General features: G+C 38.7%; 3 protein-coding genes across 3 annotated transcripts; 1 reads left to right on the top strand and 2 right to left on the bottom strand.

The window, feature by feature from the left end:
* Positions 1 to 7,477: 7,477 nt before the first annotated feature.
* LOC121052771 (3-hydroxy-3-methylglutaryl-coenzyme A reductase-like) lies at positions 7,478 to 7,994 on the bottom strand. The gene is made up of 2 exons (XM_040518633.1): positions 7,761 to 7,994; positions 7,478 to 7,648 (listed from the first exon to the last, which is right to left on the bottom strand). The coding sequence occupies exons 1-2, from the start codon at positions 7,992 to 7,994 to the stop codon at positions 7,478 to 7,480; spliced, it is 405 nt and encodes a 134-aa protein (XP_040374567.1).
* Positions 7,995 to 14,909: 6,915 nt separating this feature from the next.
* LOC121052770 lies at positions 14,910 to 15,487 on the bottom strand. Its single transcript, XM_040518632.1, has 2 exons — positions 15,048 to 15,487; positions 14,910 to 14,973 (listed from the first exon to the last, which is right to left on the bottom strand). The coding sequence occupies exons 1-2, from the start codon at positions 15,485 to 15,487 to the stop codon at positions 14,910 to 14,912; spliced, it is 504 nt and encodes a 167-aa protein (XP_040374566.1).
* Positions 15,488 to 16,203: 716 nt separating this feature from the next.
* On the top strand, positions 16,204 to 16,932 carry LOC112198748. Its single transcript, XM_024339865.1, has one exon. It carries the CDS (start codon positions 16,204 to 16,206, stop codon positions 16,930 to 16,932), a length of 729 nt encoding a protein of 242 aa, XP_024195633.1.
* Positions 16,933 to 26,583: the final 9,651 nt, after the last annotated feature.

Raw genomic sequence — 26,583 nt, 5'->3', positions numbered from 1 at the left:
CATTCAAGTTGATTATCCCAAATTTTGCGGTCTCGATGCCAGTCAACTTCATCTATTATTGCGACCATTTGACCACGATTCCAAAAATTTCATTCCTTACTCCACGGTCAAATGATCGCAGTCCTTCAGTATGCCATGGCCATTCAAATGCGGTCCGCCGTTATGCCGCGGCCATTCAACTCCAGTCCTTTGCTATCCCGCGGCTAGTCAATCATTCAACCGCAATCCTTCGTTATGCCATGGCCACTCAACTACAATCATTCGCTTTGCCGCAACTATTAAACCATTCAACCACGGTCCTTTGCTATACCGCCTCGACCATTCAATCATGGTCATTCATTATGTCGCAATCACCTAAATAAGTTAGTATATCGTAGCCATTCAATCGTGATCATACACGCTATTTATTGAATTCGTTTAAACAGCTATGGTGTGGGCCACGTAAATAAAAATATCTTGTGAGCCCATGTTCATCACATGGGCCTTTCAAATTTAGGTTCAAACACAACATTTTAACCCATCGTAGACTCCCTGGTTAGATTGCAAATTAGATTGGCTCTGATTTATTGTTTTGACAGCCAGCCTGGTCTAATGTTTCATAATTGATCATTTGATCTTTGTCAGTCACCAACTTTGATATGCAAATCCTCCGAGCTGATATGTAAAGTCATTTACTAGTTAATTGGGCATAGATTCCTTGCCTACACCTTACACTTTTGAGCTATTTGATTCATTCTTCTAATTCTTAAACACTAAATAATTAAGTAATAGAGGGTGTGGCAAACCCCTTTCTTTTGGGATCGAGGGTGGGACGTGTGCCCTACATTGTTTGCTTCCGAGGAGCTAATATAGTCTAATCTATTAAAAAAAAAAAAAAAAAGTAATAGGCATAATCAGCCAACAACCCCTCTCTCACTCTTATCAATCCTAGCAAGACCACACCTGAGCAATCTGACTATAGGCTGCTCGATTCATAATCACACGCCTCTAGTTGACTCAGGAAGTTGAGTCCTAAATCTTGTCAAGGGGGGATCGAGTTCAGTCGCAAGGGGAGACGAGATTAGTAGACCAGGAAGATTTGCACCGGTGTAGAGTGCTTAGTCATTTGCAAAAGCAACGATATATTAATTATTATTATTTAAAATCAAACCAAGACAAAGAAATCATGGAAGAAGTTCGACTTGTAATGCAGTTTGGTTCTGATGAGTGCATACAGATTCATTCCTAGTATATATGGTGGAGAAAAGGGTTTTAATCTGAGAAAACAAGACTAGGGGAAACGAGAAGGTTTGATAACAAGGTCGACGCGCGCATAAGCCCGCGCGAAGCTGCGGGTTCTTTTCTTCCTGAAATTTATACGTAATAAAATAGCAATCATAATCCGAGAAAGGTGGGCTTATGTGGTGCCAATGTACAACTTCTATGGAAGCATGCATGACTTGAAACTAGAAAGTGGATCATACAGTAGCGCAATGTCCTTTTCGATAACACACATGTTTTGTTCATCTAAATCAGTCTGTCTTTAAATATTGTTAGTTTGATGGGGCTACTGATGGTAAATACATAGTGAAATATTTACGTTGGACTTTGTTACTTATAAGGTAAGAGTTTCCAAGACAACTAAACTTAGAGAACTATCAACAACAAAGGCTACAAGCCTACAACCACAGTCCACACAGAATCAGGAGAACCACAATTTCAAGAAACTAAACAACAGCTGCACTGCAATTTCCACAGCAGATAAAAATAGGTGCAACAGAAACACAACTAAAAAAAGACGATACAAAACTTGGATAGGTATAGCTTATCCTGCTGCAGCTAAAAGAAAAACCTTAAACAAAATTTGCAATTTTTTCAATGAAACAACAGCAGTTCTTGCCCTGCTGCAGCTAGGCAATAACGAATGCTTTAATGCCTACAGTATAAAGAAGATAACTAATTCAATGCATAACAAATATATTTCATCTGTCACATTCACTAATCTAACAACCATTTCAAGAACCTCTAATGTAAACAGCATAAACAAATTTCATGTATATAAAGTTTTTTGTTCACAATTTTCATGTACAACAGGTGGAATCAAGTCTCATAATTCAATATCTCTCCCCATTAATTGACTTTCATGTCAAAACTGGAAATGTTGGTCGCTGCTTATCCACTGCATGGTTTCATGCATATGTGCATTCTGCAACAAAGTACAATTGAAGACATGCTTAAACTTTTAGGATTCTGCACGCTTATCTAAATATTTTCCCATCTTCCACCTTTCCTTCATCTTCTTGAATTGCTGCTAGGTTGTTACTGGTTGTTTGTCCTTCCATAAAACCTTCTAAACTGAAATCCTCATCCTCCAACGGATCTCTGTCTAGATTTCCTTCAACAGAGGAGAACTTCGCATCACTGCACTCGTCATCTGAGCTATCTGAACTGAGCAAATCATCCAAAGCAAGATCTACAGACAAGTTTTCCTCCCCATCTCTTTCGATGTGATATATGACTACTAGAGATTACAATTTACATTAATAAGCATGATTGAACTAAAATGTTTAAAAGAAAGAATTAACAACTCATGCATTCATAAGAAAAGATATCTGTTGGCAACTGAAACAAAAATTACAGACACAATCAAGTTCCCTTGATTTCTGGTCTATTTACGGTTCCTAAGTTTTCATATGTGCAGTAAGGGAATAACTTTTTCCCTCTAGAGGGGACAAACAAGGTTGGAGCAGTTGCATCTGGAAAAAATGGAGAAATTAATCGAGCAACGAAAGAAGTTCAATCTTTAACCAAGCAACCTAAGAGAAAAGAGGGGACAAACTCAACCAACGAGAGATCACATCAGACTCAAAAAAATGTCACAGGCCTACAAAAAATAGGTAAACTTGGGAAGTTCCTAGCGCCTATGAAGCTGAAAGTGTATGCAAGGAAAAAGCAGAAGAGTAAGAACAACCTTGATGCAAAAGCCAAGAAGGACTGGACGAATATGCAGCTAAATGCCATTGTTGAGATGGGAGAATCCAACAATTTAAAATGAAGATTCTCAGCTGGAACGTAAGAGGGTTGGGGAGTAAGAACAAAAGAAGGGTGATTAAAAATTTGTTGATCGAAAGTGGGGCTGATATAGTAATCTTACAGGAAACAAAAAAAGGCGAAATAGATTGAAGACTAATCGGAAGCATCTGGGGAGCACGACACAAAGATTGGGTAGCAATTCCATCGTGGGGAAGATCTGGTGGTGTGGTGGTGGTTTGGAACACCAGATGTGTTTCTGTGACAGAATCTGTAGTCGGGATTTATTCTGTATCAATAAAGATTGCTGGAGTTGATGGCTTGGATTGGTGGCTTTCAGGAGTATATAGCCCAAACAAATACAGAGAAAGAGTAAGATTTTGGGAGGAACTGGCAGGGCTATATGGGTTATGTGGAAGTAGGTGGTGCATATGTGGGGATTATAATGTAGTCCGATTCCCTTCCGAAAAATCAAGTGGTGGCAGAACTACCCGTAGCATGCAGGCATTCAATGATTTCATAAGGGAGGCAAATCTTTGTGATCCAAGTCTTCAAAGAGCAGAGTTCACATGGTCCAATTTAAGGGAGAATGCGATCTGGTGTAGACTTGACAGATTTCTATACTCTACAGATTGGGAGTCCATGTTTCCAAACTCAAGACAACTGGCTCTGTTACGATCCCCGGGATCGTAGCCATGGTATGCCATAGTAGTGAAATGAAGCAAAGAGAAATTCTAGAGAAAACTAAGAAAATAGAAATGCAGATTTTCATTCATGCCTTCTCACCAAGATTACAAATGGATATATAGTAGTAGCAAAACACGTGTTGCACTGCAATATGTGAACCTACCTAACATATTCTTAAAACGGTGCGCAGCACCCTATCGACAAAACGACATCACTTAACTAATACCGTTTTAGTGTATCCATTCTAACAACTCAAACCTGGAAACTAATACTTGGATTCATAACAATCCATCCCCCTTAGCAAAACTTGACCTCAAGTTTCAAATATGGAGACATTACAAGCACAGCCACAATAGTTCTATAACAAGCAGTAAGTACAAAGAGGAGATAAGTCTTCAACGCTGCATTACTGTATATGAGAAGTACCATTTTGGGAAATTGGAACCCAAAAAACCACTTGCAAGCTAGTTTATCCACAAAATTGATCATCAATACCTGTTCATTCAGAATAACAAGTTGGTCAATAGCAGCAGGTCTGCACACATCACCACCAGCAATGCAGAGAGAGTCATCCTTTAGCTTTGATGTCCAGATAACGTCAATGCACTTTGATTCACCATCAACAATAGTTAATAAGCAGACAACACAAATCAACCCAGCAACAATAATGTTCAACATGCCAACACTAGTCACTTCAATGCTACCAGGCGTAGCAAAACAAAAACCCCCAAGAACATTAATTGATAAGATGTGAGGTTTATCATCTGAACATGGATTAGAAGTGCACCAGCCAAAAGGCTGATGACCACTAGAATCATGAACTAATCCTCAATGTTTTTCTACTGCCAACATGGTACACTCGTGGTTGTGGACGTTCAAATGAGATCTTGGGCTCTAGTAACTTGAATAACCACAGAAGAAAAGAACTATCAGACAATTTTTCCAAGTTAGACTTACAAACTTGCAGTTCTGCCAAAATGACTTTCTTCAGAATTATCCGCAGGTAACTGAATCGTTGGACCATTTTATTATTGCAGTGATGAAGGGTAAGCAATGCGAGCGACCTTCTACTGATTCTCTTTGTACCTTGGCAAATGGATCTTTCATCATGAGCAGGGAGCCAATGATCCCCAATTATATCATGGAAATTCACAAAGGATACAACATCAACAGATTGCTCATTTAAAACTTGTAGACCATTTGAGCAAAGATGGTAGACCAAATGATTAAGGACTATATATATCCCAAAAGCTCTAAGAAGATTGTCCATTCCCTTGTATAACTCAGTAGCTTCATTTAAATGCAATTGAATAATTGCACTTGAAATAATCGCCTTGATATCTTCTGGATCAATATGATACTCATGTTGCAGAATTATAAATGCTTTTCCCACACAAACATAAGGCAAATACAACTGAAGAAAACTCTGATAATTTTGTGTGATACCCGACTTCTGCATTATATAAAGAGCATCCAAGGTAGACTTAGTAACACTCAAACACATCTCAAGCATCTGCTTATGATCAGTAATATGTAGACCACTTGAGATTAACCTAACAGAAATTGCAGCAGACCATTTGTGTTGCTTAGGTTGGAAATATGCGCATGTATAAGTGGTTTCCAGTAAAATCACCTTTGTCTGCAAACGTGACAGTGTTGTAGGAAGCCAAATCCCAAATTTGGCTATCTCTTGCTTTGTCAAGTAATGTTGAGGAAACTCCACTGTTTGAGGTGGCAAACACATCCCTACGAGTTGCATATGCAATAACAACACAAAACCAACATGGAAAATTGCCACATGGCAATTGGCATCCTGTGCATCTTTCTTGTATTTCAAAGTCATCAACTTAGTGGCAAGGATAACACTCAAAGACTGTTTTCCTGCTGGAAGCAATAGATATTGCAATAGCCAATATAATTTGAACTTCTCCAAAATATATTCGTGCATAAGTTCATAAGAGTCCTTCACAAAAATGAACTCCATACCATACTCTTCTTCCCGTGATTTAAAGACATGAAGGAGGACGATCCATTCTTCATCAAATTGTATCCAGTACACGCTATTTCCAAGGAATAATCCTTTAGCCATATCAATGCCAACGTAGTACCCCATTTTGGCCTTGTCCCATTTGATGAGATCACTAGCACTAATTTCTACATATTGGGCATCTTTAATAATAGATTGAGGGACACCTATTTGAATATAACCACTGCTAGCATCAACCTTGAAATCATCAGGAGGCCTCATGTAGAGCATAATGAGAATAATGACTTTATTTCTGTGGTGAAGCCCTGCATCCCAAGTTGCTTCCAATTCAGCAAGATGTGATGAAGCGTCTTTAGTTATTTGCCTCCGCTTATTTATATCTTCAGGAACAGGGCAGCAATTTGTACCAAAGGCCTCACAAATTTTCAGAATCTTTGCTTTTGCCTGCAACCCTGAGAAGAAGACAAAAAAAACTATCTGCTCAACCATTTCACTAGATAAAGGATCCATGATATGTTCATCTGCTGGTGTTTGGTTGAAAAACAAATTTCCCCTTGTAGCATGAAACAACATCCTCTCAAACATTAGAGCTTTGGATTTACAAATAATCTCACTGACAAAATTTAAACCAGATTGATCTAATGGTCCCGTTTTGATATCCTGCTCCAGCAATGACACAGCAACCTCCATTTTCTCTAAAGTATTCATGTCCCATGGTTCCTTGTCTTTGACAAAAGATAAAAGCTCGACCTCATAATACAGAGTTGAATTAGGAGGCATCACTCCCTGATCATAATTAGTGCTAGTTCCACCAACTACCATTAAAATTCGTTCCAAAGGCAAGAAACCCAATGGCACCTGTTCCTGATCATAATTAGTGCTAGTTCCACCAACTACCATTAAAATAGAGGGTTCAAGAGCACTAATCAGAGAACTTGTTGGTCTCAGAGACAAGGAAAGCCAATTCTCCACTTGATGACCATGACCAATGGTACCATCATCAAATGCCCGGACCCTTTCGTTATCCATAGATATGTTCCCACTCATACAAGAGTTAAATGCGAGCAATTTCAAAGTCACAAATGAAATCGAAATTTCTAGACTGAAAATTGCATTTCTAATATAGTACTTATCTGGCTCTTTACACTTGATAAAGAAATGCATGTTTAACTTCTTGTCCCAAAACTCAACTACTGAAGTTCCAACAACCACATTGGCTTTAAGCCCCTCCCAATTTCCATAAAAAATCATATCTGCATCCCTTTGAATTTTCTCAAGCCATGTTGCAAGAGGCAAAGTAGATACACCTCTCAAAAAGTGACATTTATCAAATGGAGAAGCAATTACCTCAAATTGAATATTCAAGGTTTTCAATCCTCCACTGTCATCACAACTTTTCTCCAAGGGATGATGGTTACAGGCTTCTTTGTCTGCGTCAATGGCTAGGGAGGGAATCTTTGATGAATTCTTAACTCCAAGAATAGATGTAGGGTCCTCTACTCTGGCATTCTCAATGCCACTAACCGACATAATGGATGCTTGGTGCCCAATTTCATGTGTTTTTGGCCCCTTTTTTGCCTTTTCAAGATGGAAACTGGTTTCATAATTGTCAGGGTCTTTCATGAAGAACTTGAACTCAGCTGCTCTCTTAGCGAGGTCTTCCATATGGCAACCTTCAGTGGTGGCCATAGGGCCTGACAACTCTCTTCCATCAAAAATGAGAGGCCCGACAATCCCAACAGGAACGGTGACAAACCCAACTGGCATTTCATAGCATTGACCCAAATTTGACTCCTAATCAAATCCCTCTAAGGACTTGCACCTAATAGAAGCAACCCTCTTGCAATCGCCGAGCTTTGACTCGACTGAGTATGAAGGAATGGTTCCGGCAACCACAACCTTGATAATCTCCTCATCTTCTGTAGTTGGTGCTAGGGTCTCCATCGCCGGCTTTTCATCAAACACCTGATGTGCAACTTTAGGTGAAGTAATTGGGAGTAGAGTGGTATGTATCATCCGTTGCCAAAACTGAAGACGACGAGGTGTTTCTGGAAGACGGCAGACTTCTGAATTGCACCGCAGTCGATTTTGATATATCGAATGGAGGTTTTAGACCCACAATTTGCTGAAGAATCTCCTTCATAATCTCAACTGCCGCCTTGGTGTTGTGGCATGGAAATACATCGCCGTTTTTGGCCTTGATGGCCCAAAGACCGCGCTTGTGGCACCTCTTGGACCTCGAGTACTTACCCACCTCACGGAGCAGATCTGGGTTTCGAGTCTTTTTGGCCACTCTAGCTTTTGCACCCATGGCGACTCTACGATTGAAACCCCGAAACGGTTTGCTATGGAGAGAAAGAGGTTTGAGATCAGTAAATTGGGGCACAAAAGTGGAGATTGAGGGTGACTGAAAGGTTGGAAATGAAGGAGCAGAATGGTAAATAGGTGGTGGATTCATGGTTTTGGTGAAGATGAACTGAGAATGAACACTGGTAACTGATGGGTCATAGGAATGGCGTTGTGAAATCGATGGGTATATCCAGGGAATTGGGTCAAAACGAGGTGAATGGTAAGAGTGGGTTGATGGAAATTGATGAGGGAGTAAGTGGCCATTGATGATGGTTTGGGAAGGTGGTGGTGGTGGAGGGTAGCTTGGTTGCAATGGGAATTGGGAAGGAGGTGGTGGGTAGCTAGGGCTACCGTAAGGGTGAGAAGTATGCGTGTTGTAACAACCGCCGTAGATCCCACTGCCGTACACCGCCGGACGCACCGGAGACAGGCCCAGGTGCGGGCTCTGATACCAGTTGTTACGATCCCCGGGATCGTAGCCATGGTATGCCATAGTAGTGAAATGAAGCAAAGAGAAATTCTAGAGAAAACTAAGAAAATAGAAATGCAGATTTTCATTCATGCCTTCTCACCAAGATTACAAATGGATATATAGTAGTAGCAAAACACGTGTTGCACTGCAATATGTGAACCTACCTAACATATTCTTAAAACGGTGCGCGGCACCCTATCGACAAAACGACATCACTTAACTAATACCGTTTTAGTGTATCCATTCTAACAACTCAAACCTGGAAACTAATACTTGGATTCATAACAGGCTCTTACGAGAGTAACTTCTGATCACTGCCCAATCTTGCTTGACACAATTAGTGTTAAATGGGGTCCTACACCTTTTAGGTTTGAAAACATGTGGTTGGAACATCCTTCCTTCAAAGAAAACTTTAGAAAGTGGTGGGATGAAGGAAACTGTGATGGCTGGAAAGGCTTTAGATTCATGAGAAAGCTCAAGAATGTGAAAGGAAAATTAAAGATATGGAGTCGAGAGACTTTTGGTGATATTGGGAAAGAAAAGAAAGTGGTGGAAGCAAGAATAAACGAGCTGGATGAGGAAGAAAGGAGTGCAGGTATATGTGTGGTCAAAAAAAGGGAGAGGGAAGTTTTACGAGGGCGACTGGAGGAGTTAGCCCTGAGAGAAGAGATTTTCTGGAGGCAAAGAGCTAAGCTAAAATGGGCCAAAGAAGGAGACAACAACACAAGATTCTTCCACAAGCTAGTCAATGGCAGAAGAAAAAGAAATGTTATTGAAAAGCTGGAATTAAGCAACGGCATTGTGGTTGAAGAAGAGGATTTGATAGAGGAAGAGATCATCCGCTTCTACAAGAATCTCTATTCAAGCAAAGAGGAAGTGAGTTTCGGAATTGAAGGCCTCCATTGGAACCCAATAAGCGTAGAGAAGGCAAGATGGCTGGAGACACCATTTGAAGAAGAAGAAATTAAAAGAGCAGTGTTCGAGTGTGACACGGTTAAATCTCCGGGTCCAGACGGATTTTCATTCGCAGTTCTACAAAGAAATTGGGAAGTGGTCAAAAGAGAGGTATTAGATGTTATGGCAGAATTTCACACAAACGGAGTTGTGAATAAGGTGACGAATGAGACTTACATCTGCCTTATACCAAAGAAAGCAAATTCCCTAAAAGTTGGGGATTACAGACCTATTAGCTTGATAACAAGCTTATATAAAATTATTGCAAAGGTATTAGCTTGGAGATTGAGAGAGGTTTTAAGTGACACCATTTCTGGTGCCCAGGGCGCTTTCATAAAAGGGAGACAAATATTAGATGCAGTTTTGGTGGCTAATGAAGTGGTTGATGAGACAAGGAAGAAGAAGAAAGAGGGTCTGGTGTTCAAAATTGACTTTGAGAAAGCGTATGATCACGTAGAGTGGAACTTTTTGGATTATGCTATGGAAAGTAAAGGCTTTGGAGACAGATGGAGAAAATGGATAGGGGGTTGTCTCAGGTCAGCAAATTTTTCTATTCAGATAAATGGGAGACCAAGAGGAAAATTCGGTGCTTCTCGGGGATTAAGACAAGGTGACCCCTTATCATCTTTTCTTTTTACCCTAGTGGTGGATGTTCTGGATAGACTTATGGAGAGAGCAAGAGATTGTAGACTAATTGAAGGCCTGGTAGTCGGGAGGGAAGAGGTTGAAATCACTCATCTGCAATTCGCTGATGATACAATTTTCTTTTTGAAGGATGATGACCATAATTGGAATAATTTAAACATGGTCCTAGAAAGTTTCTGTTTGTTTTCGGGGCTGAAAATCAATAAATCAAAATGCTCCGTAGTTGGAATAAATACTGAGGCTGGGAGATTAGAAAGGATGGCTGATGATCAAGGCTGTGAGATTGGAGTTTGGCCTATGAAATACCTGGGCCTTCCCTTAGGTGGTAACCCAAAGCAAGCTTCATTTTGGAACCCAGTTGTAGAGAAAATTGAGAAGAGCTTGGAGGGTTGGAAAAAAGCTTTTTTGTCAAGAGGCGGTAGGCTAACATTGATTCAAGCAGTTCTAAGCAGCCTCCCAACATACTATTTATCTCTTTTCCAAATTCCGGTGGGAGTGGCAAAGAGATTAGAATCTCTTCTGAAAATTTTTTTCTGGGATGGAGTCGGAGAGGGTAAGAAGTGAAAAATAACAGAAACAGATTTTCAGGAAGTGATACTTGCTGTATTGATCTGTATATCATATATACAAAGATATAGCTTGATTCTAGGATACAAAAAGGAAAACTATTCGTGGCCTATTAATGCCTAATTATATAGAATTAACTGTGATGATACATAATGATTGTGTTGAATGTTGACAGCTATATCAAGCTAATTTTGCTCTACTTTCTAACACTCCCCCTCAAGTTGGAGAGTGGATATCTTGTACGCCCAACTTGCGAATCATAAGCATGAAGTCTTCCTTGCCAAGAGCTTTAGTCAAAACATCAGCCAATTGATTTCCAGAACTCACAAACCGTGTCTCCACTGAACCATCTTGGATCTTATCCCTGATATAGTGACAATCCATTTCTATATGTCTTGTACGTTCATGAAACACTGGATTTGCTGCTATATGTAAAGCAGCCTTATTGTCACAATAAAGCAATGCCGTTTCCTGGTGTAAAATCCCCAAGTCTTGAAGTAAATAACGTAGCCAAGTCAACTCACAACAAGCTCCTGTCATAGCACGATACTCAGCTTCAGCTGAAGAAAGAGAGACTGTTTTCTGACGTTTAGACCTCCATGAGATTAAAGAAGGTCCTAAGAACACACAATACCCTGTAGTAGACCTTCTTGTAAGTGGACACCCGGCCCAATCTGAGTCACAAAAGGCTCGTAGCCGAAGATCACTATTTGAGGAAAAGAATAAGCCTTGACCAGGAGCTGACTTGAGGTAGCGTACCACTCGCAAGGCTGCCTCCCAATGGGCTTTTCGAGGCTGATGCATAAACCTGCTTAATATATGAACAGGATATGTAATATCTGGCCTTGACACTGTGAGATAGATCAATCTTCCAACCAAACGCCTATACTTCTCTGGATCTTTGAGTAACTCAGTCTTATCTGACAGCTTTAAACCACGTTCCATGGGTGTATCGACAGGGGCAGCGCCCAATAATCCTGCATCTTTTATAATTTCTAACGCATACTTGCGCTGACAAATAAAAATTCCTCTCTTGGATGCAGAAACCTCAATGCCAAGAAAATACTTTACGCAGCCAAGATCTTTCAAACGAAATGTTTTATGCAGAAAATTCTTAACATCAGCAATACTCACAGGATCATTGCCAGTAATTAAGATGTCATCAACATATATCAATAAGACTGTAAATGACTTGCCTTGCCTTCTGGTAAAAAGAGAGTAGTCCGCTCTAGATTGCACAAAACCAGCAGATCGAATAACTTCTGAAAATCTAGAAAACCACTGCCTTGAAGCTTGTTTTAGACCATACAAGGATTTATGCAACCGACAAACCAAATGCTCCTCCCCCTGTCTCCGAAGCCCTGGCGGTGGAGACATATAAATCTCTTCATCCAGATTGCCATGGAGGAAGGCATTGTTGACATCGAGTTGAGAAAGGGACCAGCCACGGGACGCAGCCAATGCAAGTAGACAACGGACTGTAACTATTTTAGCAGTAGGAGAAAAGGTGTCCTGATAGTCAATACCGGCCATCTGCGTGAAGCCCTTGGCCACCAACCGGGCCTTGTATCGTTCAATGGAACCATCAGACTTGTGCTTGACTTTATAAACCCATCGACAACCAATGGGGAACTTCCCAGGGGGCAGCGTGGTGAGTGTCCATGTACCGTTGGCCTGCAAGGCCTCCAACTCGGCTCTCATGGCATCCTGCCATTCGGGGACAGCAGCTGCCTCAGAATAGGAATTTGGTTCATGGACGGCACTGAGCTGAGCCACAAAAGAGGAGTAGGCAGGAGAGTAACGATGATAAGAGACATAATTGGCCAATGGATACCGCGTACCTTTGGAAGGACCTGGCGGGAAGGAGGGCGATTGGTAAGTGCAAGCATTGGACTGAGGCTTGGAGAAGTCGAGATCGGCGAACCGAGCAGGTGGCGCAGCGGAGCGGGTGGAGCGACGGAGCAGTGGCGGGCCGGGAGGAGGCTGGTCGGAAAGAGCGACGGGTGGAGGGGAGGGAGGAGGAGACGGAGAAGATGGTGGGGTAGGAAGAGGAGGGACGAGCGGGGGTGGAGCAGGCGGCCTGGGTCGACGGGAATACTGGCGAAGGGTGACGGGGGCCGGACTGGTGGAGGCGGAGGCGGAGGTGGCGGAAGCGGACAAGATCGTGGGGCTGGGATTGGCGGAGAAGATCGCGTGGTTGGGGATGGCGGAGAAGAAGGAACTGGTGTGGGAGGCCGAACTGGTGTGGGAGGCATCTGAGAGTCAAAAGCTGAGTCAAAAAAGGAGTTAGAGAGAAGTGGAATGGGGCCTGGGCCTGGGTCATGGGCCAACGAGGCAGAAGGAATAGTAGGCGGATTGGAGGCATAAGGAAACACATCTTCATGAAATCTAACATCTCGACTCGTAAAAATTTTCTTAGTCGATAAGTTAAACAATTTGAAGGCTTTTTGACCGACCGGGTAACCAATGAAAATGGAAGGTATGGCTCGAGTGTCAAATTTATGAGTAGGGTGCACATTAGTTGCATAAGCTAAGCAACCAAAAACTCGAAGATGAGAAAAAGAAGGCGGTTTGGAGTAAAGAAGGTCAAATGGAGTTTTGTAAGAAAGGATGGGCGAGGGCAAGCGATTGATTATATGGACGGCTGTGAGGACACACTCCCCCCAGAATTGTGAAGGGAGGTGAGCTTGAAATTTTAAAGCACGAGCTACCTGTAGAATATGACGATGCTTGCGCTCCACAACCCCATTTTGTTGAGGTGTGTAAACACAAGAATGTTGGAAGACAACGCCATGATCTTGAAAAAAAGAGCGAAGGGAAATAAATTCACTACCATTATCACTTCGGAAAGTTTTAATGCGAGAGTCAAATTGAGTGAGAATGTGAGCAAAAAAATGCTTTAAAAGTGGTTGTGTTTCATCTTTGTGCCTCATTAAGAAAACCCAAGTAAATCGGGTGAAATCATCCACAATTGTAAGAAAATAAAAGGCACCAGAAAGAGAAGGGTGTCGATAACGACCCCAAATATCACAATGAATCATTTCAAAAGGTCTTGTAGAAGAAATAGAACTAGAACCGAATGGTAAACGACTCTGTTTAGCCAAGGGACATACATGGCAATTATGAAATGGCTGAATGGAAAAATGTAGAAACTGTTTTGCTATGTGACTTAAACATGGAGAAGAAACATGACCCAAGCGATGATGCCAAAGGTTGGTAGCGGAAATGGCAAGGTTGCAAGATGATCTGGAAGGTTTAGTAATGGAATGTTTGGTTTGCTCCGTTGCCAGTGCCACCAAATAGTATAGCCCATCACGTTCTTTACCCAAACCAATCGTCCTCTTCGTAGCCAGATCCTGTAAAACACACCAATAAGGATAGAATGTCACTGAACAATTCAGACCTCTTGTCAAACGGCTAACCGACATTAAATCAACCTTAAACTTTGGCACAAACAGTACATCATGTAGAAAATATGCGGTACTCAGAGGCATAGAACCTGTGGCTTCAATATGCATTTTTTCTCCACTAGGTAGCAAAACAGGCGATAATGCATATTTTTTATTTTTATTCAACAATTTAGAGCACGAAGTAATATGATCTGTCGCCCCGCTATCAATAATCCAATTGCGGGAAGCAACTCTAGACAAACCTGGCTGCGTTACTGCATTTGCTTTGGAACTCGAGTCAGTATTTGGATTGGGCTTTTGGGCTTGTTGAAGAGCAGCTAAAAACTGCTGGAATTGGGCCTCAGATAAAGTAATTGCTGATCCTTTCTCCTCTTCTACGATGCTTGTCGCACGAACCTGGTGAGCAGAAGGAGAGGGCGCGACTGGTGAAGCAGTGTGCTTCTTGGGGAAATTTCCTGATCCTTGCTTTGCTTTGGGATGACCTGGAGGAAAACCAATCAAGTGAAAGCATGTTTGGACCCAATGTCCAGGATCACCACAATAGGTACAATGCGGCCTTCCCCTTCCTCGACCTGAACCAAAACGCGGGGTGAAGCTGCGTTCTGCATCCTGACCGGTCCGAAAATTCAGTCGGTCACCACGACCGCCTCTGCTGCCGATCTGGTTCGACCGGCCGCCACTTCGAACTGCCATGGCAGCAGCGCTTGAACCAGACTCCGCTGCTGCAATGAAACGTTGCTTCTCTTCTTGGGCAACGGCAGCATACGCTTGTCTGATACTTGGAAGGGGATTCATCAAGAGGATTTGACCGCGGGTTGCGCTGTAAGTCTCATTTAATCCCATCAAGAACTGCATAAGTTTCTGTTGATCTGCCTGGGCTCCTTGTGATGCTTCTGAATAGGTTGCCAATTCATCCCATAAACTCTTCAATTTTGTGTAGTATGCTGAAACTGATTGTTGTTCTTGCCTGAGTGAAGCGATGTCTCGCTGAATTTCAAATATGCGAGGTGCATTGCCTTGTGAAAATCGCTCACTTAGATCTTCCCATACCTCATGAGCTGTAGGATAGTAGATGATACTGTCAGCAATTTCAGAACTGACAGTGTTAACGATCCATGAATGGACCATGTCATTGCATCTTGACCAAGTTGCATATCCTTCAGGATCAGCTTCGGATGATGGAGCTTTGATTGAACCATTCACAAAGCCGAGTTTGTTTTTAGAATTAAGAGCCAATGTCATAGCCCTCTTCCAACCTGTGTAATTGTCTCCATTCAAAGGCTTGGAGACTAGGACCAATCCAGGGTGGTCTGAATGATGAGTGAAGAATGGATTTGAGACATCAGATTTTGAATTATCTGATTTGCTGGGATTGGATGGTGATGGTGGGACGTTATCTCCAGCCATTGTGATTATGGCTTTGTGGATTTGATGTTGAGAAGACTAGAGAAGAGTCAGGATTATGCGTCCTGCTCTGATACCATGAAAAATAACAGAAACAGATTTTCAGGAAGTGATACTTGCTGTATTGATCTGTATATCATATATACAAAGATATAGCTTGATTCTAGGATACAAAAAGGAAAACTATTCGTGGCCTATTAATGCCTAATTATATAGAATTAACTGTGATGATACATAATGATTGTGTTGAATGTTGACAGCTATATCAAGCTAATTTTGCTCTACTTTCTAACAAGAAGAACCATCTAGTTCGTTGGGAGATAGTGTTGAAAAGCAAAGAAAGAGGAGGGCTGGGAATCGGGAATCTACTAGCAAAAAATAAGTCTTTCCTAGGGAAATGGCTTTGGAGATTTCCTTTGGAGAGAGAGTCCTTATGGCATGCTGTAATAAGGAGCAAATATGGATATGATGTGAATGGGTGGGACACAAAGCCAAGTTTGGGTGGATCAAGTAGAAGCCCTTGGAAGGATATTTCAGCAGGAATAAGCCAATATTCTCTCTGTCATAAACTAATTGTGGGCAATGGCAAAAGAGTGAGGTTCTGGGAAGACTCTTGGTTAGAGGATCAACCCTTAAAATTCTACTTTCCAAGGTTGTTCAGACTATCAAGACACACCAACTATTCAGTGGAAAGGTTAGCTATCCCTCTCAATTTTCCGATGAGCTGGGATTTTGGGTTCAGAAGAAACTTAAATGATCAAGAGATTGAGGAGTTTGCCTCGCTGATGGTTAAGCTAGAAAATGTCCGTTCAGTGGAGTCCAAACCAGATGAAAGGAGGCGGAAGCTTGAGCCTAATGGGAAATTCTCTTGCAAATCTTTCCATAGCTTCTTAATTAGTGGTGGATCAGATCCAATTTTTCCTCCTGCAAAGTTTATTTGGAAGGTCAAGGTCCCTACTAAGGTGAAGATTTTGGGATGGCTTGTGGTACTGGGGAAGACAAATACATGTGATGTTCTTCAAAGGAGAAGACCAGGAAGTTGTTTTTCTCCTCACTGGTGCATTTTATGCAAAGCTCAAGGGGAAAGTGCTGATCATGTCTTCGTGCATTGTGAAGTGGCTAATTTCTTATGGAAAAAATTATTTTGGGAAGCAAGAGTGGACTGGACAACTCCATTAGAGAGAAATGACTTGCTAAGAGAAAACCCCATAGCGTTTGGTAAAGGTAAAAAAGCCAGAACCCTTTGGGGTTGTGGGGTGCTAGCTGTAGTTTGGGTGATCTGGATGGAAAGAAATAAAAGATTATTTGAAAACTATGGAGGGGTGGAGAAGGAAGACTTGTGGGAGAGAGTCAAGTTTTGGGCATCCTTATGGGTTTCTATTTCTAAGGAATTCAAGGATTATAATCTTTCTTCCATTATTCTTAACTGGCAAGCAGCTGTAGTATAAGCCCCTAAGCCTTGATTAGTATAGCCCTAGCTGCCCTCTTTAGATCATTAAAGCGGACTCCTTGTCCGCCTCCTCCCTGTATCTCGATTTTTGCTTTTTTAATAAAAAGCTGTTTCTTCTCAAAAAAAACAGTAGTCATATATCACAGGCTTTAGCACCAAATAGCTTAACTAAGGCAGGTTGGGGTCAAATCATTCAAGCTATGAAAGCTAAACAAATGCTATACTACAGTAAACATGCTAACTACAGTAATTAATGAAAATTGTAATCTGTAGTCATACATCACAGGCTGCCTTTTTTTTTTGTTTTTTTGTTGTTGTTGTTGTATGAAAGCATAGCCAATATATTGATCTTAAGCCAGGATGGCCATTACATATATCATAGGCTTGAGCACCAATATAACTTAACTAAGGCGGGTTGGGACTTGGGGTCAAATCATTCAAGTTATGAAAGCTAAAAAAAATGCTATATTACAGTAAACATGCAAGCCTTTTATGAATGTTCTAGTTTGAGCAAACTTTTATTTCTATATCTTTTTTTGACCTAATACGTGTTAAGATAGTGTAAATAGCTAAGCTGCCTATCATCAGTTCTCAACTTTTCCCTAAATTCCTCAACTCACTCAATAAAATGATTGTATATTTTGTATGCATTATTGAAATTGTAAATGGAAACTAGAAAAGGTTGAGATGCTTTTTCCAAGCTTGTCTATTTTTGCCTAACGATTCCTAATGGAGGCTAAGGGTTTAACTGTAATAAAATTTCAGTCAATGCATGGCATTTGCCTAAATATTCCTACTGCAGGCTAGGGGTTTCATTATAGAATAAGAAGAATGTACAAAGAAGCCAATAATAAAAAAACAATAGCTTGCTAATTTAGCACCAACCATTTAACTTTAGCAGAAACTATGAAAAATTATTGAAATTAAAGCAAACAACTTTTGCTGTAAACAATTCTAGAATAGGTGATTTCTTACCCTCAAGACCCAACCAAATCAATTTGAGATAACCCCCAGGCTGTAACAACTCCCCAACAATTCTGTCTGGTTCACTCAAGTCTCTTTCGATGACATGCACGCAGCGACCTTCCTGTATCAAAAAAGAAATTCATGCTTAACTCAGAAGCTCAAATTAGACCCATGACAGCAATGATCTGAAACCTAAATGTAATATACTTTAAGTTATTAATGCTTATGTAATTCACAACTCTCCTCCTTAAGCTTTCTCAAATGTAACATACATTAGTTATGTCTTGCAGCTGATTGTAAAGAATGGAACCTACGTACATTTTGGACTACGCATATCCAATTTATACCCACCAGAGAACAGTAAGAGCAAAAAAAAAAAAAAAAAGGCAATCAACTTTCATCTAGTCCCTAAAAACTTTGCTGGTTCAAGTCCCTATTCTAGGATTTCAGAAACTCTTGGCCTTGATTCTCCGTCATTTTCAAAGCTTAAAGTACCAGCAAATTCAGCCAAATTTTATTCATTCCAGGTAAATGTTAGCCTCATCTTTATCAAATTCATCTGTAAATTCTTAAAATTGCGATTAAAGTCTTCAAAGCAGTAAGAAAGATTGTTTCGTTTTCTTCTTGTTCCTGATTTTTCTTTAATACTCAACTGGATAGATACAGGATTCTTGTGCGAGCCGAGGCATTGCAATGATATATGATAACAGTAGGAAGAACAGAAGTTCAGAATATACCAAGTACAGAGAAGATGAAGACATTTAACCTTTTTGATCACAAAAGATGGAAAAAAAAACCTGAATTCTCGACTATATAGTTCTGAGACTCTAAAGGTAACAGTAACACTAAATCAGTTGCCATCTCATGGTTTTTTATGTCTTCTAGGTTCTAATAATCATCAGTAGTCCTATTGCTTGGTCAATGTGCCATTCCGGCCAGTTGTGGAATTATGATTTACTTTTCATTTGCTTATTATGACTCTAAATAATAGTGGGTTGTGAATAGTTTGCAGCAATGGTGAAGGGTCTTAGAGATAGGATTCTTTCAAAGTTAGTATCCAAGTCTGTGGTCCCATCCCGGCCATTATCAGCAGTGATAGTTTCTTCAGTATGGAACCTTTGTCTAATGAAGTGCTTAATGACCAAGGTAAATAAAAAGAAATTGGCAAACAAAGCAATTCAAATTTGCAAACAAAGCAATTCAAATTTGAAACCTTTCCTAAAATCTCAATTGGGAGAGAGAAATGGAATGCAAGATATAAGGAACAGCATCTCGACGTCTGGATATCAAGAGGAAGATCATTGTTTGCAAGTCAAGAATCTGATTTTGCAACCTGAATGATGAAGAATACAAGCAGAATATTTTAAGTCAAGATTTGGAATGTAGTTCAAATAAATCTAGGCTTTTATTATTAGGATTCTTATAATTATTAGGATTATTTCTTTAGGATTCTTTAAGGATATTCCTAGTTATTCTAGAATTATCTTAGCTTCCCTATATATAGAGGCCTTTGTAGTCTTTTATTTTCAGATTAAGATTAATAAAATTGAAAGCTTTTGCTTCTCTCCAGGTTTGTGTGATGCAACGTAATCTTAGGTGTGATGCTACTACCCTTATCCTAGAAGCTTACTGGTGTGATGCTGGTAGTTCTATCCCTTTTCTTCTTAAATTTCTTATCCTAAATTCCTTTTCTTCCTAACAATCAAGACTGCTGCAAGTAAACCCTAGTTTTACAGTTTTTATGCTACTTGTCCTGCATCACTGAATGACCTAAACAACTGAATCAGTATCTAATAAGCAAACAGAGAGATGAAATATTTGAGTTATTGAACAGCATTCAAGAACATAGAAAAAATCCCTTTGCAAGCTGTTAAAGAAAAACTTTATGAAGAGCAGCACTGCCCGATAAAATCTCAAACTTTGTGTTACCTAACATCTAATTTCATGAATTTACCTAAAGTTTGTCTAGTAATAGCTACTTGAACAAGGGATGATAATAGATTAAGACTATGCAACTGCCAACTGCTCAATAAAATAAACTTATCCATCAAAACTTGATTTGAGTCTGTGTTATGGTTCTCCTTCTATGTAATGATTACGATATGTAAGCAGTGAAATTAATAATATAAGGTTGGCACCTTCAGACTGATGATGATCACTGCATACAGATGCCACCCACATTTAACATTTAACTCGATTCATTTTCTTATCCTCTCTCTCTCTCTCTCTCTCTCTCTCTCTCTCTCTGTGTTGTTTTTTTTTTTTCCCCTGGGATGAAAAAAGGCAGAGCTAAACCAAAAAAGTTAAGTTCTGAATTACCACAGAACCAGGCAATAGGGTTGATGGGCCTTTATCTAGAGTATGAGTGATTGAGTAAATAAATATAATGATAATTTATCCACAATATTAAAATGATAAAATCATATTTAATCATAATGTGGATAATCAGAGGAACTAATACATCACTGAGACAAAAGTTGCAGGCTCAATCTAGAACTTTTGTTTAAGGTGTAAAGCTGCATAATATCAGTTACCTGATATTCTTTCTATAGCTATCTCAAAGGGTGTGAAATGCTTCCTGGCCTGAGGAACATTTGCCGATTCCTAGATTAGGCAAATCCCTAGACCCTAAACCCTAAACACCTGGAAACTAATAATACTCCAGGAACTGAAGACAATAAATAATTGAATAAACGCTTTCAATTCCATCTAAAAACACTTACAGTAAGGATGAGAATGTATAACAGAAAATAATAACTCACAGGATTCTTTGTCACATCCTCATCCTCTGTTTTCCATCCCAGAGGGTTACAGACAACAACCGGACTTAAACAAACTATATTTTCTGAATGGTTCATACTATGCATTGCAGAAGCCCAACCTAATACTTTAACTTCCTTCCCCCAAACTCAAACACAAATTGTGGAACAAAACCAGTATTCAAACTACATATACAGTGTATAAAACAAAAATAAAAACTGAAAATTAAACAAACGAAAACCATAAGAACCAGGCAAAGTACAAACACAACAAACAAACAAAGAGAAAGGCACCATATCAAAAAACCCATTACTGCAAACTCATGCAAACACAGAAAGCAGCAGAAATTCAAAGAACCCAGAAGCAGATGAAATCAAAGTTTGTACCTTGAAAGAAAAATTGAGCCAATTAAACTTTCAAAATGTGTTCTTTGGAGAATCCCAAAGAGTTAATGAAATAATGAGTGTGTAAAGCTCATATAATTGGTGCTGGTGAATGGTTATTACTGGTTAGGAGAGGAAAATGAAAGGAAGGGGTTTAAATTGGGCTATTCTCCCTTCCTCCTCTGCACTCTTCGCTCTCTCTCTGTCTGCAGACAAAATGGAAGTTGGGGGCAAAACAGTAACAGGAAGCAGGGCAAAATCGAAACGATACAGTTTCTAAGGATATCACTGTTCATAACAGCAGCTGAGCACTCCTTTAGAAGATAGTATGCCCGTGCTTTGCTGCGGGTTGTATGATCATTTCAACTTTAAGTGTAGTTTTTGACACCAAATTTAACACCTCCAGGAGAACCAAATCCTCTAGAATTTGCATATAGTTGTTTGGTTGACCTAATTGCAGCAACAAATTGTGTTTTCAAGGTCCAACATCTATCCCTCACCCATGCAAATCAATGAAAAGAAACTATAAATATAAACAAAAAGGAAAGAGAATCCGAATTCTCTAGAAAAGAAGAAGACGAAAGTCATCAAAGAGGAAGCAATAACATGAGCAAGGAACAGATCAAAATGTTTGCTACTTAAAACAAATTTAAAAACATTGCCTTGTTATGAAATGGACTCCAAAATCTAAAAAGATCACGTATTGCAGAGTAATACATCAACATATATACCTCCTTTCAATGATTAATTGATCATGTTTGAACCAGAACTCCCAATCTTCAATAGAGTACTACACTACCCGAAACTTCAATTGACCTTTAAACGAACCAAGTATCCAAAGAAAAAAAAATTAATTCAGAAGCTCCAGGACATCTTAGATGATCTACAGTCCACAATGTTTTATTAGTTTACAGGAGGGATACTATATTTTCATGTGCTATCTAATTTTAAGTTCCGTAACTCTTCTCCCAGCATTTCTGCTTGAGAGGATCGAAGACAAAAAATAATTAACAAAGAGAAAAAAACTGTTATAGAGGTATACAATAACCAGTTAACCACAAACTAAAACAGCATACATTGAGTAACAGCTAACCACAGAACCCTCTTCTTACCCAATCAATCACATCCATTCAAACACAGTGGAACGTCCAACAGATTGAAGAGGGAACTGGATTGAAAAAGAGAGTACCAAATAATGAATATAGACAATATATTATTTGGTATTCTCTTTTAAGCAACAAAGGGTCTATTTGGGGTTTCCTTTTGACTCAATAGTAGTAAAACATATCTGATTACATGTAATCAGTGCACCAAGCATGTCCCTTCTGTATTGGATTCTTGGTGCCTGTGGGTACAGAAAAGTAAATGTAATTGTAAAATCAGAATATAAGTAAATAGGTAAATGCAAGGAACGCAAAAACCTAAATCTTATGAATCCAAAGAAACTCATTTAACAAAATTACACAAACCTAGTGGAGAGCTTGAAAGGAAGTTCACCATTGAATCAGGGAAGAGACTTGTTCAGTGTGCCACAATGAACTGCATTTGTCCACACTTTTTGACACACAACTAAGCCTACCTCAATAACAGCCTGGGAGTTTTTCCCCTCTTTGTATAATGCAGGGCAACGTGAAAATTACATAAGCATACTATTAAGGGTGTTTCACACACTTCATGATATGAAGTGTGCAGATATGCAAAATATGCAATGTAGTTTAGGCGTGTGTGGAAGTGTATGTTTACTTTAAAAGACTATTACATGCTAGGTAATAGACTATTATTGTTATCCAATGCAATTTGATACACACACTTTTTCACACACAACTAAGCCTACCTCAATAAGACTTGTTCAGTGAGACTTGTTCAGTGTGCCACAATGAACTGCATTTGTCCACACGTTTTCACACACAACTAAGCCTACCTCTAACAGCCTGGGAGTTTTGCCCCTCTTTGTATAATGCAGGGCAACGTGAAAATTACACAAGCATACTATTAAGGGTGTTTCACACACTTCATGATATGAAGTGTGCCAATATGTAAAATATGCAATGTAGTTTAGGTGTGTGTGGAAGTGTATGTTTACTTTAAAAGACTATTACATGCTAGGTAATGGACTATTATTGTTATCCAATGCAATTTGATACAGTTAAGATTAAATTGCATATTATTAAGGGTGGTTTGAAGGCAATGCAGAAAGAATAATAGTAAACTTCACTTATAAACGAAAGGAAAGATACATACCAAACCATACAGCAATGATGTGTATTTGGATCATACCGAAGAAAATTTCTTTGAAGATGAATGTATAACATAACCTTCTGCTCCCCTCCCTCATACAACATGAAAACAGAAGTAAGACATTAGGTCTCATTTATGATCATATTGTGACATGCTTTAGTTCTACAACAGAACTTGAAAACTGAAATTACCAGAATGGAAGGCATTGACATGCTAGGATCTCCTTGATCATAATCGAATGCATTGACATTCTCATCATTGCTCCGCAAACTCTGGTTTTGTTCCATCATCACAGGCCAAGAGCTGTAAATATAATTTCAGTAATATTATCAACTATTTTTAAATCTATAAACAGAAAACATATTTCAGAAAAATAAACAGAAAACATATTTCACAAAAATTACTCATTTGTATCAACATTATACAGCTGATAACATACACTTACCCTCTTTCAATCTTTTCGATCTTCTTTGACAATCTGTATTTAAATCAGAAACAATAGCAAAACTTTAATCATTAATCCATTATAGAAAAAACTGAAAATACTGGTACTCTATAAAACAAAATGATGAGAAAAATTTCTGAAGAATACACTTGCTACACAAAACCAACCAAGCACCAAGCATGCATATTATAAGAAAAAGATACAATAACCTTAACTGAGTTACAACAGTGTTGCAAATCAAAGTAAAGAATGTACGGTTTTTGTACAATGAAACAGATAATAAATAAATACATAACCTTTAAAGCGAAAAGAACAGAGTGACAATAAGAAATTAGTTGCATTTTACCAAATTACAGTCTCTTTAAATTTAATCATGTCAAAAACTAATTGGCTCTCAACAGCATAGATCCTAAGTTTCTCTTATTCTCTACAGAAAATTAATTAGCTTAGGTAGAAACTCTATATAATTAGAACCAAAACAGGGAGATCATTCTCATAATGAGATTTGTTAAGCAGGAGCAAAATGAGACATCACCTATAGAACTAAGTTACAAAATTTGAAAATAAAGTATAACAGAGCAGTTAGTTTCTCAACTTTATTTTCATTATATATTCTATTTTTAAAAAAAAACAAACTCAATGTACAAAACTTAATCAAACATAATGCACCGTGAAATGCAATGTAAGTAACTACTTTGACACCTCAAGAAAAAGCAGCAAGAATAAAAAGATATTGACAACTATGCAATTGAAATGCAAAATAAACCAAATTATTCTCTACTAATGCTCTCATGACTAAAATTTACTTTATAATACAACAAAATTAAAATTTCTTATCAATACACTTTTACTTACCTTGTCTTCGCTTTATTGATATAGTTTCACAATCAGTGTCCATATGAGAAACAGCAGTAAAAGATTGATCATTAGGTATTCTCTCTGTCTGTTTCCGAGTATTCTGACCTTCTGCATCATCATCTCGTAAAACTCTCCTCATTTTTGTTTTTCCACTCTTCGCTGCCATTACTGTATTCAAACAACCCACAGTTTTAATACAATGAAACACAAACTCAACAAATAAATAATCTTTAAAGATAATTTACAAAACGACAAACAAACATTGATGCTTTTTTCAAATTACATACCTGAACTGAAACCACTTGAAAAATTAAACGCCACACTGTTTGTAGAGTCTACATAAGAAAACAGCAGTAGTCAGAAAAATCAATATTACTACAGTTAATATCCAATAAACTTTAGATTTTCTACCTGAATAACAATAGTAGAGTGAGATAGTATTGATTAATAGACAAACGAACAGTGGCAAAAAAATGACAGCAACACTTTTTTGCATAGAACTTGCAAAAGAGAAACAAATAAAACTAATAAAATTAATCTGAACACAATGTTTATAAAGTTTATATAGTAAGAGCAAAAAAGGAGAGAGAAAAGGAGGGGTGGGGGGGTATGCATAGTTCTGTACTTAATGATCAATTCATGAAAACCAACTATTGCAGATTTTATACCTATTAAGAAGCCACCTCTCTAATCTCTAGCAACTTCTCATAAAACCAAAGCCTTATAAATAGAAGACTAACTATTGTAACCTCAACTCAGTTACAATACTATTTCAGTTTCATTGGTTGAGAACAGAATATCACTGGAAAACAAACAAAAATTCAATATACTACAATGCAGAATATGAAATGATAGATGACAATTCTGAACATGTGAAAAGAACTTACCAATTAAACCACAAATCGAAAATAACGAACCAAAATAGTCTAAAAAAACACACAGAAAAGTCTAAACCAGAATCTACAGAAGCACTGCATAAAAAATTATAGAATAAAAAGAAAAGGAAAACATATACAGAATCTCAAAAAGTCTTACAGAAAACACCATTAATCAAAAACTACTCCAAGAAAAAAATTACAAAGCACGCTTTTTAGATTATTCCTTGTTAGACATCAGTGTTCTTCATACTAATTCCTATTAGGAGTAGGACAATTAGGAAAGTACTAATTAATAGAAAAAATCCAAAGAGTCAGTTGAAACCCAACAATAAAGTCTAAAAATGAGGAAGGCATCAAAACCATGGACCAAATTAGCCTAAGAAATGCAGAAAAAGTCTTTACCAGAATTTATAAAATAGCTTGCATCACAGAAAGGAACACAAATACAAAAAACACTGTCAAGCAAAAAGAGCATAGATCATATTTTCATGTCCAATTAAAAAAACAATTACAAAGCTCAAACACCAACCCTTGATCAATTCAACCAAGAAAAAAAAAATTAGTTTATTCCTTGTTTGACATCCCAATGGCCTTTCTATCCCAAATAAAAATTTCCACATAGTCGTCTGTTCCAAATAAAAGCACTTAAAACACAATGTTTTCGAGATCCAACCATCATGTTTGAAAATGACCCAGGCACAAACAATGGACCAAAACTTTGACTTCAATCAAAGTAGTCTAGAACTACAGAAAACGACTAAACCTTTAACAAAAAGCTTGTATCACAAAAAGTAACAGACATACAGGGCATATAAAAATAATTTAGTTCTTATTTGTGATTGCCGTACCAAACTGGAATGCCGTAACATATAAATGTTATAGGTGGCTAGGCCTGTGTTTCATTTGCATCAGAACAAATACATAGTTGAGATAGCTATACAAAAGCCAGTAATTGCTCCAAAAGTAGATGACTCACTAATCATACAGTAACTGAATGTGCAAAAGATAAAATTAGAAGCGGCAAGGAGCAAACTAATTATCTAAACAATAGTGAAGCAAAGGTTAAGTATAATGCGAGAGTTATTTAGGGACTCATTGCGGTTTTTAATTAGGGATTGGAA

Source organism: Rosa chinensis, chromosome 4, assembly GCF_002994745.2.
Source record: "Rosa chinensis cultivar Old Blush chromosome 4, RchiOBHm-V2, whole genome shotgun sequence".
NCBI classification, from domain to species: Eukaryota; Viridiplantae; Streptophyta; class Magnoliopsida; order Rosales; family Rosaceae; genus Rosa; species Rosa chinensis.
The sequence above is the reverse complement of the archived record's forward strand: the minus strand, read 5'-3'. Positions and strand labels throughout refer to the sequence as shown.